Source organism: Nannobrachium achirus (genome assembly GCF_963921795.1).
Source record: "Nannobrachium achirus genome assembly, chromosome: 5".
Classification (NCBI taxonomy): domain Eukaryota; kingdom Metazoa; phylum Chordata; class Actinopteri; order Myctophiformes; family Myctophidae; genus Nannobrachium; species Nannobrachium achirus.
In genome coordinates this window covers 33288147-33301333 of record NC_137814.1, presented here as the reverse complement: position 1 = coordinate 33301333, position 13187 = coordinate 33288147, and the positions used below count along the sequence as shown (strand labels likewise).

The 13187-nt window shown below is 44.3% G+C and overlaps 1 protein-coding gene across 4 annotated transcripts in view; it reads right to left on the bottom strand.

Annotated features, from left to right (window-relative positions):
• LOC308285753 (histone-lysine N-methyltransferase 2C-like) overlaps positions 1 to 13187 on the bottom strand; it is a 102110-nt gene that overhangs the window by 60866 nt on the left and 28057 nt on the right. For all 4 annotated transcript variants that reach the window (XM_080726604.1, XM_080726606.1, XM_080726607.1 and 1 more), the window contains exons 6-12: positions 12331 to 12440; positions 12032 to 12141; positions 11274 to 11436; positions 10500 to 10671; positions 7854 to 7968; positions 5932 to 6107; positions 5299 to 5657 (exon numbers count right to left, since the gene is read on the bottom strand). In XM_080726604.1, coding sequence (XP_080582730.1) covers positions 5299 to 5657; positions 5932 to 6107; positions 7854 to 7968; positions 10500 to 10671; positions 11274 to 11436; positions 12032 to 12141; positions 12331 to 12440 — 1205 coding nt within the window. The remainder of the gene's footprint in view (positions 1 to 5298; positions 5658 to 5931; positions 6108 to 7853; positions 7969 to 10499; positions 10672 to 11273; positions 11437 to 12031; positions 12142 to 12330; positions 12441 to 13187) is intronic.

Genomic DNA, 13187 nt, shown 5'->3' with positions numbered 1-13187 from the left:
GGCTCAATCCAATTCTGGAGAGCAGGGCATAAACCTCTGATGGCTTCCCTCAAATCAATACACGGATCAGAGTCGGTAGGCCACTGCTAAACTGTTATTTACAACCACAGCGGGGGAGGCACGACCTTATCAGTTAAATCTATGATGCAGCACCTCGTGGCCTTGGCTGGCACGAAAAACAACTTCTACCAACACACCCACTGATCATTACAGGACTCACACTCCGCAGTGTGGAGCCAGAGGAGTGAGAGAGTGAATGCTGCTACTGTGGAGCGCGTGTGTGTACGAGCAGGTCTCAGCGAGCAGCCATGAATGAGCCTGCTTAGCTCCGAGGCAGGTCGCAGGCAGGGGGATCCGTCATCATCACCATCATGCTAGTCCAATCCATTTCTCTCCTACCGGTGGAGTCGGGCGTCTAGACAAGAGTGTGGGCAGGGTGGCTCGATCCAATATACCCAGCCCCACCGCTCATTTCCCTGCTTCCAGGGGTCTACTGCTGGCAGCTGACTCCCACAGATCAGAGTGGAGATGGAGTCCTTTGCTTCATAAGTTTCTGGCGGCAGTGTCACGCAATTCACAATGTTGATGCTGCTTATATGTCAACGAGGGAAGAAGGAAAGGAGGTTCTGTTGCCATTGGAAACACTGAGGAGTTGTTGTGAAAGTGGGGCTACACCAGGACACAGTGTTGCTACAGCGTGTAGAGCTGTAATGCATAGTCTAAGGCTAATTTATACTCAACCGACCATGTCGTACAACAGAAATACAACATACTTTCACCTGAAAATGTGTTGTTTATTGTCAGAAACGCTTAGTGGACATTTTATGCTTTTAAGGTACTTAAAGTAGAACTGTCATCTAAAGGGGTACTGTCACTTTAAAAAGTAATCTTAAAATATGAGTTAATATGTTTATGATGTCATTGTGAGAATGCGCAATTATAAGCCAATCAAATGAATTGACTGTACTGTACTAGTCAGCTGTTGTTGGGGGGCGAGGGGCAGATTACACTGTGACATGAGTTTCAGACTATTTCAGACCGTTTTCAGAGAGACCACGTGACCTACTGTATAATAATACTATTATAATTTCGGGGTGGGTCAGCGGGCCTTTAAGCGTAAAGTTCAATTGGTTTTAGTAAAAAATAATGGTGCCCCTTAAATGTTGGTGGGTGCTGCAAAGGTTTAGCTGATGCTCCTACATTTTTAAATATCGAGATCAAGAAGTTTCTGATTTGGTGGAGCGGCATGTCTGCACTCTGCACGCGGACTCTTGTAGCCCTGACAGCTCAAATCACAGTTATTTTTTGTCTGCTTCCAATGATTCCAGCGAGACCATTTCATTTTGAACAGACTTCTGGGAATCACATTTGTAACATATTGCTGTATGTAGCTTCCTCTGGTATCAAAAAAAAATGTTACAAAAATGAAAGTTACACAGTATTCCGTGACTTCATGATCTAATCTGAAAACTAAAGCCTGAAAGCAGATCGACAAGCTCACAACAACACTTTGTGAACTTATTATAGATCTGTTATTTTCAATGGATAATACATTAGGACTACCCCTGAAAATTGACAATTCGAGTAGTCATAGCCCCCTGAGTCGTACAGAGATTACTTTATTGTCTCCACCAGCCGAAGGCATGGGGGAGAGTATGTTTTCGCCCCTGTGCGTCCGTGCGTGTGTCCATCCAGTTTGTTACCAGCTAATCTCCGGTGCCGTTGGCCCGGTCGCTGCCAAAATGAGCACACACACTCCCTGGATGCCAATTCAAAACCTCTGCCCCACTTTTTTCAAATGGCCCTGTTATAGCGCCACCATGAGGCCGATGTTTGCAAAACACATTTCTGTACACTACTCTTAGAGATTGTGTCCACAAATCCTACAAATCGGTAGACAGTATCTCTACAGTCATGTGATCAACATGAACATGGATCTGTCCAATTTTCCATATTCCATCCTGATTGGCTACAATTGGCTTCTAAAGTTTGTAGGATTGCCCCTTTTTAACAAAATGCCTCAAATCATGAACACAGCGTGCAATTTTGGTGAAATTGGGCGCACATGTTCCCACTAGGCCGAGGAAGAAATGCCACTTCAAATTTCTCAGATCAGCCTCATGGTGTCGCTATAACAGGGCAATTTGTGTTTTTACCTTTAACTCCACCGAAAAGTGGTAAACTTTGTATGCACACTCCCTAGAGGCTAAGGATAAACCTTTGCCCTGCATTTTTCAATTTTCCTTTTATATCGCCACAAGGAGGACAACTTATGTAAAACACATTCTTTGCTATTACTCCATCAGTTTTTCTCCAACAATCATGCAAATCAGTACACAGTATCTCTATAGTCATGTGATCAAGTCCGATCCGTCTGATATTTCATATTCCATCCAAATTGGCTAATATTGGCTTCCAAAAAGGATTGCTCCGTTTTTGGACAATATGCCTGAAATCATCAACGCAGCTTGCGATTACCATGAAATTTGCCACACATATTCCCAAGATTGGCGAAGAACACATGCCACCCTTTTTACATTGGCCTATTATAACACCACCAGGACGCCTGGCCTGGTGGAGACCTGTGCTCGGATGAGCACTGCTTCTAGTTCAAGTCTTTTTCCCCCCTGTTGATTTCTTCTGTCAAGTTAGTTTCACCTAGTTGACAGTAGTATTGTTTGAAGTTGGTGTACTTCAAAATAAATGACTAAACATATTCCAAATCCTATTTATGCTGGCTACAGTTGCGTTGTGCTACAGAACTGTACTACATAGAATCTGCTCTCAGTCTGATGCATTGTCGTCAATTAAAATAAACCTTCTGTCGTCATATGTAGTTGTACTGGATTTATTGATTGTAAATGCAAAAAAATAAATCTCAATGGCTTGGTTGCACTTGTTCTAAATCAGCACTGAAATGCTTTCAAATATACCATTTTGTCTCCATCGTCGAGATTCAGATTCACAGCCCTAATATATTATACACAGTTTCTTCTGCCAATAGCTGGCAGCCTGGCACACATGCACAGCTTAACCTTTCCCCCTTTATTTTGTGGTGCAGTAATCTGATCCCAGGTCAGTCAGCATGCAATATTTTATTCTTTTCTCTACTGATCAGCGCCGAGTACAGGTCTTCTTGGATCCACTCTGGTATCACAACTCACGATGAACAGAGCCAGGACCCGAGGTAATAGAATGTGAACCAACCCGGCCCACCCAAGTCACCCGAACCTGTACAGGTCTCAGGTAGGTAGTACTGTCGGGTATTTTCAGTTCAGTTGGACCCGTCAAGACCTCTAAATAGGATTTCTCAAAGTGAAATTAAACTGTTCCATATTTTGTACCGAAGCCTCTTGCTCCAATTTGAGAAACATTGTGGTATGAAACTTACATAAAAGGTAGCTAATACAACATTAATACAGAAATTTCACTTCCCCCCTATTTTTTTAATTATAACAGAATCCACTTAATTTACATCATTTACATCATGTCCAGGTAGCTACACTGTATACAACATAGGGTTCTACAAAAGTTCAACATTGCAGAAGAGTAAAGTATAAACTAGCAGTCGTGATGGGAGCCTCACTTGTACACTAAAGTACACAAGCACATGCATTTTATATGCACACGTGCATTAGCATGTACACAACACAGATTGCACTATTGGCTGATCAACCATGAATGATCATCAAACCATTCTAAGTCCATTCGATACTACTTCAAATTTCCGGGCCAATTTAAAAATGTGGGCAACTGAACATGATCCTTGGGCAAGCGGTACATAACCTGCCTTGAGACCCCTGCAGCCAAAGAAGCTCTTCTTCCAAGAAACAGCAGTGGAAGAACTTCGAACTTTGCGGCTACAGGACAATATCCGCTTATCGGTGGGATCATGGAAAGCTATTACAGAACGCGGTTTTGCAGTGGAAGTGTGGTCGTCTCATCTTCATCTGCCACAACAGGGTCTTTTTCAGTGGTGGAAAAAGTACTCACATTGTTTACTTAAGTAAAAGTATTAATACTGCAATGTAGAAATACTCTGTTATGAGTAATAGTCCAGAATTAAACATTTACTTGAGTAAAAGTACAAAGGTATTGGCACCAAAATGTACTTAAAGCCATACTGTGTAAGTTGCCCAACTAGTGGTCATTAGCCCTATAGCAAACCGCGGTCGCGTCCGCGTCTTTCGTCCGTTTTTCGTACCTTCAGACCCCCGCGTCTGCCTCCACCTCGCTGAGATCTATCTTTTAAGGGGTCCCTTGTTCCTGTGCGTTCAGTAATTCCAGAGATACGGACTCCTTCACCCTGCCTGGTAGGCGAAATTACCTAGAGAAGGGATGGTACAAACGGGCGACAACAAATATGGCTGCCATAGCGAGTATTAGCGACCCCACTTCAAGATGCGCTGTGATTGGCCGGCAGTTGTATAACCCTCGCTGTGATTGGCCGGTAGTGTGATGACGCAATTTTGGCGCGAGATCCGGTCCACGGCAAGGATCTCAGTTTACATATAGAGAAGGCTTTACAGGCTGAAATTCACGGCGCGGATCTTCTAAAACTTTTGTGATTTAATAGTTAGGAGAATTTTAAGATTTGTTTTATAAAAAAAGTTACATAGTACAACTTTAAAGTACCAAAAGTAAAAGTACTCATTATGCAGAATGTCCCATTTCAAGTTTTCAAATGTAAAAATAATTCGAAAATAAAAAAATAATAAAAAGAAAGCTCACAATGTGTCGCATCGCAACCCACTGTGAGCTTGTAGATCAACTACAAAGTAACTAGTAACTAACTAAAGTTTTAAAATAAGTAGAGTAAAAGTACAATATTTGAATCCGAGATGTAGAGGAGTAGAAGTATAAGTAAAGTGAAAATTGTAACTACTCCAGTAAAGTAAAGGTACCTTAAAATTGTAAAGTACTTGAGTAAATGTACTTTGGTACTTTACACCACTGCTAATCAACCTGGAGCTATTTAGCCAAAAGCCCACATCTACATCTGCATGGCAGGACAGATGCAGAGACAAAGAATTCTCAACAGTGGAATTTCTGTAACAGCCTATTGTGTATGATTTTAGATCATTGTGTCACTTTTGTAATACTGAGAGGTAATAAGCCAGTCGACAAACGATGCACTCTCGCTCTGAGGACTGCACCTGCCAAGTCCAGTGGGGACACTTGTCTTGGGTATGCAGGGGAAATAAAGATATTTGTATTAAGAAAAACACAGTGCCATTTCTGGGGCAAAAGAGTCTTCCTGAATACAGTCTAATGCACTTTTGGAACAAAAGGACTCACCAGGCTTCCGGGCCGACGTGGCTAGGATCTCCTCCTGAACGGCGGCGGCTTGGACTTGGACCGGCTCCGAGTGCAATGGAACGGTGAGTAATTCCGGTTTGGGGTCATTGTGCATTTCAGCAGGTGGTTCAGTGCCAGGCTCTGAGTCCGTGTGCGTTGGAGCCAGCGGTAGGCCGGCCTCCGAGTCTGTGTGCATTGAGGCCGACTGAGGGCTGAGCTCCGGCCCGGTGTCCATATCCTCCTCCGCCTGCAAGGCCTGCTCCGGAGCAGGAGACCTGCAGTTGGAGCAAACATAGTCCTCCCTGGGGTGGATGTCTGCTTGGCCTGAGTTCTGACGCTCGCACTCCAGGTGCAGCCATCTGAAAGCAAGCGAAAGAGAAAGGGATTTATCGGATGACACGACAAGAGATTTCTGTGCAGTGTTTTGTCTTTGTGTCTCCCTGCATGGTCCCCCCCCATGAACATCAATAGACCCAACACATTTTGCAAGGGACAACCAACTTCCCCCAGAGGAAAGAATTAGGCAGCTTCCTATTTCCCCCTTGCAAGGCTCTGTAAATGGTGGGTAGACTAGACATCAGGATTTCTCATTCAGAGGTCATAAGCCTGATAAAGGGGATTATGATATTTTACCTTTTGCAGCTGTGGCAGGAGAGCAGGTCTTTGTGGTGCTCAGGATCAAGGATGCAGGCACACAGAGGGCAGCAAAGAGTGGGGTCCTGATGTTGGACACAGTTCTCACACAGCAGGCTGGTGTGGTGCCACTGGCCGCCGGTTCTTGTCCCACATTGGATACATACTCTGCAGTTCTGTGAAAACGGAGGGATGGAGGTCCCATTAGCAATATGACTGACAAAGCCTCAGCATACAACACAGTATCACATTAAGCAGAGCAGTGGTGAGAGAGACACAGGCCACGTTACACCACCATGGATGTGATGATGTGGCACGAATAGTTTTTCTGCAAGAAAGGTTCAGGCTTTTTCCTTGTTATTTTCTTTTTCTTACTGCAAGAGAACCTAAAAAAAACAACACCAACCACCAGAGCTCACATTTTCAAACATATGATAATCTGTGGAAGAATATAAACAGGCTTTCTCTTGCTTGCTCTCCCTTTCGACTATGAGGGGGCGGTGGCTTATTCCTGCAGCCAGCACAAGAGCAGAGGTGCTGACAGCAGTAGCTTTCCAACAGTTAGCTGCCTAGACTCAAAAATGTCAAAATAAATCAAGTTAGGATAATGTTTCTAATGCGTCACACATTTGTTGACATAGATCCTTAATTTCCTAGTGTGACTGTCTAATAACGAAACGGGAATAGTTTAAGTGGTAGATCAAGGACAGCTCTGCAACCAAGTGCTTGTCAGACTCCACCCACAGAACACAGTAAACAAACACCGAAAGGTCTACGAGGGACGAGGCTCAGACAATCCAGCTGGCTGGAGGAGGAGCACGCCAGAGAGCTGAAACTGGAGCAATGATTCATTTTTCATTCATTTCCAAGACATGGAGATAGATGCACATGGCTGCACTCAGAACAAAACTGACATGGGGGGGTTGCGGGTGTAGGGGGGGGGGGGGGGGGTGAATGGAAAGCAAGCACCAGAGTGTGCTGGGGGTAGGGGGTAGGGGGGTGGGGGGCTGTAAGGCTGCGCTCCGTGCTGCTGTGCTGAGTCAGACAGAGATGTTAAGTGTGGAGATGTTCCTCCAGCTGGTGCCTCCTCTACTGCTGTGGTCGTCTATGCGCACCTTGGCCCGACCGCTGCAGCTGATTGGGCGATGTGCTAGCCAGCTGCCTGGGTGACAGGCGTGCCACCTGCACTGCCAGAAGCCTGGGGCAGCCTGCAATGGTGGGAGACATGTACTTCCGCTGCAGCACACACACGTGTGAGTGTGCATGCACTCACACATATCCGTTAGCCCCATGTGTATGCGGCCGTACACACACGCACGCATGTAAATAAGCGCAGGCACAGAAAGAACCACACACACACACATACAGAGTTATCTTGCGGCGCTGAGGTTTAACTGCAGCATTCAAAAGATCAGCCAGCATGAGTCATTTCTTAACCACAGGAAGCACAGACGCAAACCACCAAAAAAGGTCATATTCAGTTGTGTGGTGGACACTTTTCTATGCATTAGGACTAATGTAGCATGAGCAATGAAATTGGGCAGGACATAGTGCTGCACAATTAGTTAAGTAATCAAACATTATGATTGTGTAGAATTCAATTGTTCCATTTTGAAATGTACATTTTATTTTTTGTAGGAAAACAAATTTTGATTTTTACTTGAGTCGCGACCCATAAAGATTGGTCCGCGACCCACAAATGGGTCCCGACTCCGTGTTTGAGAAACACTGCTCTGGGTGGTACATACTATAGGCTTGAAGCGTAGCTGCAACCCAATATCTATTACCTTATCTTGTTCTTTGTTGCAAACCTATCAGATTGCCCTGCGACCCACTTTTGGGCCCTGACCCACCACACCAGAAACACTGCCTGCCATTACTAGGCAGAAGCCAACTTTGTGGCATTTGACATTTTGTCCCACCTTGCATCTCCAGCCGTTGGTGGGGAGAGTGTCCATGGCAGGTTGTAGGCAGAAGGTGTGGTAGCCTTTGTCACACATGTCACACACCAACATCTTGGTGTCCTCTCCTGGGTTCCTGCAGACCGGGGAAAGCAAAACAGAGAAAAATGACATTTGGTAAAATGTATACAGTACACTGAAGCGAGGAAAAGGGTTCACATTTTGCATTCAAAGGGCACCACAGTCAGAGACAGCACAGTTTTGTCTTGCAATGAAAAAGCTGTTGCTTTAGTGACTACTAGACCAGTGGTTCTCAAAGTGGGGTCTGGGGTCCACCAGGGGTCCTTGGGGGGTTTCCAGGTAGTCTTTTTTTTTGGGGGGGGGGGGGGGGGGATGTTGATGTTGTTGGGTCCTTGACATGAAAAAGGCTTAGAACCACTGGACTAACGGTGGCCTTACACTAGCAGATAATTGGGGCATTGAAATCTGGTAGAGTTACACACTACTCTACAGGATAATCGTTTAAGATTCTCTTACCAGATAATCTAATCTACACATGCACACACTACACAATTAAAAAAGATTTCCTACAAGATTCTAACATGTGGAAGCAGAAGTAAATATTGGGACGAGTCGAAAAACATGGCATGTGATCTTGTTTTAATTTTTAAAAGTTCACCGGACATCATCCAGCGCCTCCTCTGTGTGTGTGTGTGTGTGTGTGCGTGCGTGCGTGCGTGTGAGTGAGTGAGAGAGTGAGAGAGCGAGAAAGAGAGCCAGAGACAGTCAGATCCACCAATAACCGTCTTGTCAAATCAGCGGGCTGTCGGCAACAACCGAACAGCAGGGCCAGCGGCTGTCTATCTCTCGCTTGCCCGCTGTGCAGTTCCATATCAGTAGCAATCCAGATAAATATAAAAAAAAAAAAAAAAAATAGTCAGGGTGTCTCCGACCGTCCTGCGAGCAACTCGGCAGGGTTACGATTGGATCTTTGAACACTCACACTAGACGACATTTATGCCAGAGGATAGCTGGCAGAAGAAGGCTGGCAAGTATTCAGAAAGTGATCACCATTCAAGGATTCCATTTTTTTGTGAACGTGATTTTATTTTAAGTATAGTTTGAGAATCCGTAAGGGCAGTTTCTAATCAGATTAATAATGTATTATGATTAATCCACACACGTAGCTATTCCCAAAATAAGCCCATTTTCTCAGTATATTTTTGTGAGAACTCAAATCACATAGCACAAAGGGGTCAGAGCGAGAGAGACAGAGAGAGCGAGCGAGTCATCTATCTTTCAGTTCCCACAAAAATATACAGAGAAAATTGAAATATTTTGGGCATAGTTAGGAATGATGATAAATCATTAATTAATGATTTATCTGATATTCATCCGATTTTTATCAAATCATTTAATCACTTGAGAGCACTTCTTGACTTCGGCACATAGAATGGGCCGACCGGTGGGGTGAACCAGACAGAAGATTAGGGTTAAATTCAATTACTTTTCTGGGAATTTCAACCACGTCACTTCTTTTTTCCTATGCTGTCAAAGCCTTTCATTCACAATTGTAAGCATGAGCTTTTCTAGTGAATCAGATTCTTTCAATTTGCAGTCAGCCAATCAGGCAATGGACTCCTTTTTTCCTCCACCTTGCAATGTCTCCTTTGTCAAGGAGTTTAGCAGGAAGGAGATTTCATCTGCACCACAAACGTTGTCTTGACTCCAAGGATGGATATGTCTTGACTCCTACAATCGTCATTGTCTTATCTATGTGTTAATTTAATGGAATATAATCACCAAAACGTGTAACTTTATTATTTCAATAAATGTGTTTCGCTTTAATTGATCTTTCTTAATTGAAATGTTCCTGCCCACCACCGACGAGACTGTGTGGGATCAATTCCTCCATGGTGCCTCCAGCATAAACAACTGGCTGTGTTCGTGATAGAAAGCCAACAGGAAGAGTGCGATTTCTGACACTGCACTAGTGACTCCTACAGGTTGGTCGAGGTGCCCATTCAGAAGATAGAACTTAGAGGGATAGTATGTGCCACTGGACGCTTACTTCTTCCCGGTGAAACTCCTCACTGTCAGGTGAAAAAAAGCTGCTGGTGACTGCATGTATATTTGAGGAGACGTGGTTGTCTACACCCTCCCCAAGACCAACAAGTAGGGGTTGGCAGTGACAGGGACAACAAACGTGTGGGGGCGTTGGCAATGTTTTCAGCCACATCCTAAGACGAGCAGCTCAGAATATACAGTACATTCTTTTTTTATTATCGACACAAGACAACAAAATAATGTTATGCAGGGGGAAAATATGCGAATTGAATAATGAGCACTTGCTCGGCCTGTTTGGCCTTGTAGTGGGGAGCAGGCTATAGTGGATGTCTCCAGGCTGGTGTAGCTGTAGCAGCCGTGTTGTTTATAGAGGGTCAGAGGGTTAGAGAGTTGGGCTTCAGGGCATAACATCCGGTTTGCTCTCCACAAACCACAGAGGAGGTAAACAAACTGACAAGTCTGCACCATGGCTGGCGGCCGCAGAGAAGAAGTAGGAGGAGGAGTGAAGGTAACAGACAACCTATGAGCGGACTACAACTTTCAGTGTTGGAGATTAGGATTAGGGCAGATTGAGTGGGCCGGTCAGGCCAGGTGACTCACTTGCACGTCAGGCAGATTTTGCACTCGGGGCACTGCCACCCTGCCCTTCTTAGAGGGGTCACGGCCATATCCAGGCACATCCCATGGTAATGCTGTCCACAACTGGTACAGAAAAGCTGGTCCATGATGTCACCCGGGCTATCACACAGCGCGCAGTTAACATCATCTGCAACTGAACAGAGGGAGAATAGTTTAAAATAGGACATGGCAACTAGAGATCTTCACGGTCCGGTGCACCTGCATGAAGTACCAGACAGTACCCAAGTGGATCAGACAAGATCCGTACTCCAGATCAGTATCAGTATTTAAAAGAAATGGTTCGGTTCCGTCATTTGGAGAAAAAAAAAATCTCTTAACCAATTGGGTCTCGGAACAAATCTTACGTTTCCATTAGTAGAGTTCTGGTCCGTCATTTTTGACAATGAAAAGCTTTATTGGCAACATTTGTACATCATTCTGTTGAGCTAATATAACACCTCACTGCTTCAATTTATAATGATAACTACATTATCAATTTATTTGTGTAATATTCCAAAGTCATAAAGTGTATTCCTTGTAACCCTTTTCTCGTTTTTATCATGAAATGTACAATATTGTAAACAATTTATGAAATGTATTTCTTAACTTTTGTAGGTGAACAATTGTCTTTGTACTGTACCTGTAGTATGTTGTTGTGTATGATGTGTATTTGGGTGTAATGGACCCCAGGAACAATAGCCAAGTGCTAATAGGAATCCATAATAAAAGTAAAGTATTCAATTGCAGTGTACTTACATCTGTGAATAGCCAATTCAATGTGTTCTGGACAGAGGAGGGAGACACTCCTGACATCCTGAAAAGTCCCCGCTGCCCCCGCACAGGGGTAATGGTAGAGTTGAGTACATCCGTCAGCACAGCACTTAATGGATGCTCCAAGGCGCTTACAGTATGCACAGTGCTATGGAGACAAAGTGAAAGAGGGATTTGAAATTAAATTCTGTTTTGAATATTTTAATGTTTCATCAGTTCAAAAGCCAGAGCACTGTTCACGTGAAACCACTTGAAGTCAAGCATACATTGCCTGTATACCTGACTCAGGCCCACACTCTCAGTTCTTGATCAAAACTATTGAAATTATCATTACACTACATTGGAGCCTAGTGAAGGTAATGCTCTCTGGACCCTCATGAGGGCATCTTTGCATTCAAACTTGCTCAGTTCTACAAGCACACTCTAATAGCCACTCTGGAGATTAAGTAGAAGACTTGCTGATGGTTTTGCAGACCAGGGGGTGCAAACACAATCAGGGAGCTGTGAGCTGTGCCGCTGTTAACACTAGGAGCTAAGCTGCCATGAGAGCACAGCCCCCGTTGAGTGGCGTGACCTTTTCCATTTCACAGCTGAGAGATCCACGCTGCCAGGGCCGACCTTTACCAGCCAGCCTGATCCATCAGCTTTTCTCTGCATCGCTGAAGCAGACCCTCCCTGCTGCCCCAAAACATTACAGCCCAAGTTAACTCCTATTAGCCTGTGGCTGCGCTCCCCTGACTCACCTTTGTGCTCCCTGAGTCAATGGCTCTGTCCACATTAAGCAACGATTGTCCCTCGCCCTCACACACACCCTCAGACCACAACGCGCAACTCTGATGCGCCCAGCATTGCCCTGCAATTACAAGACAAACAGAAGTGGTCATGGCCAAGAACTGGAATTAAACATCACAGCCAAATGTGTCACTATGTATCAACACAGACACATCATTATACAAAACTTTCACAGAAAAAGAACATTCACAAAGATTCCATGGAAGTAGCCAAGCTTCCTCAGAACTGTGAAAAATTTGACAAAGCTTACCTGACTCAAAGAGAGCCTGGACGTCAAGGTCTTGAGGGAGGCCGACATGAGAAAGCTCATCCCAGAAGCGACTGGCTGGGTCTGGCTCTTCCCCATGGTTCTCAGACCCACTGGAATAAAGACAGAAGAATCAAGAAAAAGAGGTCATCAATGGAAACAAGGTGCGGAAGATCAAAAAACATGACGGGATGAAAGTACATGAGAGAAATGTCATTTTACAATGATGAGAGATGATAACAGAGTGAGCGGGTCGGGTGGGGAGAATGGTAGAGCGTAGAGAAAGATGATTGGAGGAGGAGGAAGGCCATCTTATTTGGCATTCACACAAGAGGCTGGCTGTTCTGTCTCATAAACTCTGCTGAAAAGGAAGTGTTTCTCTGAGGCTCTGGCTTTTGCGCTGCTGAGCTGCAAAGCAATGCGGAAAATGTGGAGGGGAGAAATTAGCATTTAAAAGGGACCCTGCTTCCAGTAAACAAACCAATGGCCAAAACCAAGAGACCAGTTCCTGGGACCACGACGGTGTCGTGGTGACATATGGCCTCGTCATGGCTGTCAACTGCAGCCTTTTTATAAACAGCTATATTAGTTTTAACAGCAATATTATGTAATCATCACGCCCACTAGGGCTGTCACGATATGACATTTTACATGACGATTAATTGTCACTCAAATAATTGCGATTAAAGATTTAATTGTGTTTGTGTCGTAGATAATTACATTTCTGTTTGGCTTTTAGGCTTTGAAGTTGCACATGGCAGATATGACACATAACCTAAATACACAAAGAAATTACTGACATATTTGACAACTTTCTACTAAAATTACATTCCACTACTTTTTGAAAGTGTTTGAAACTA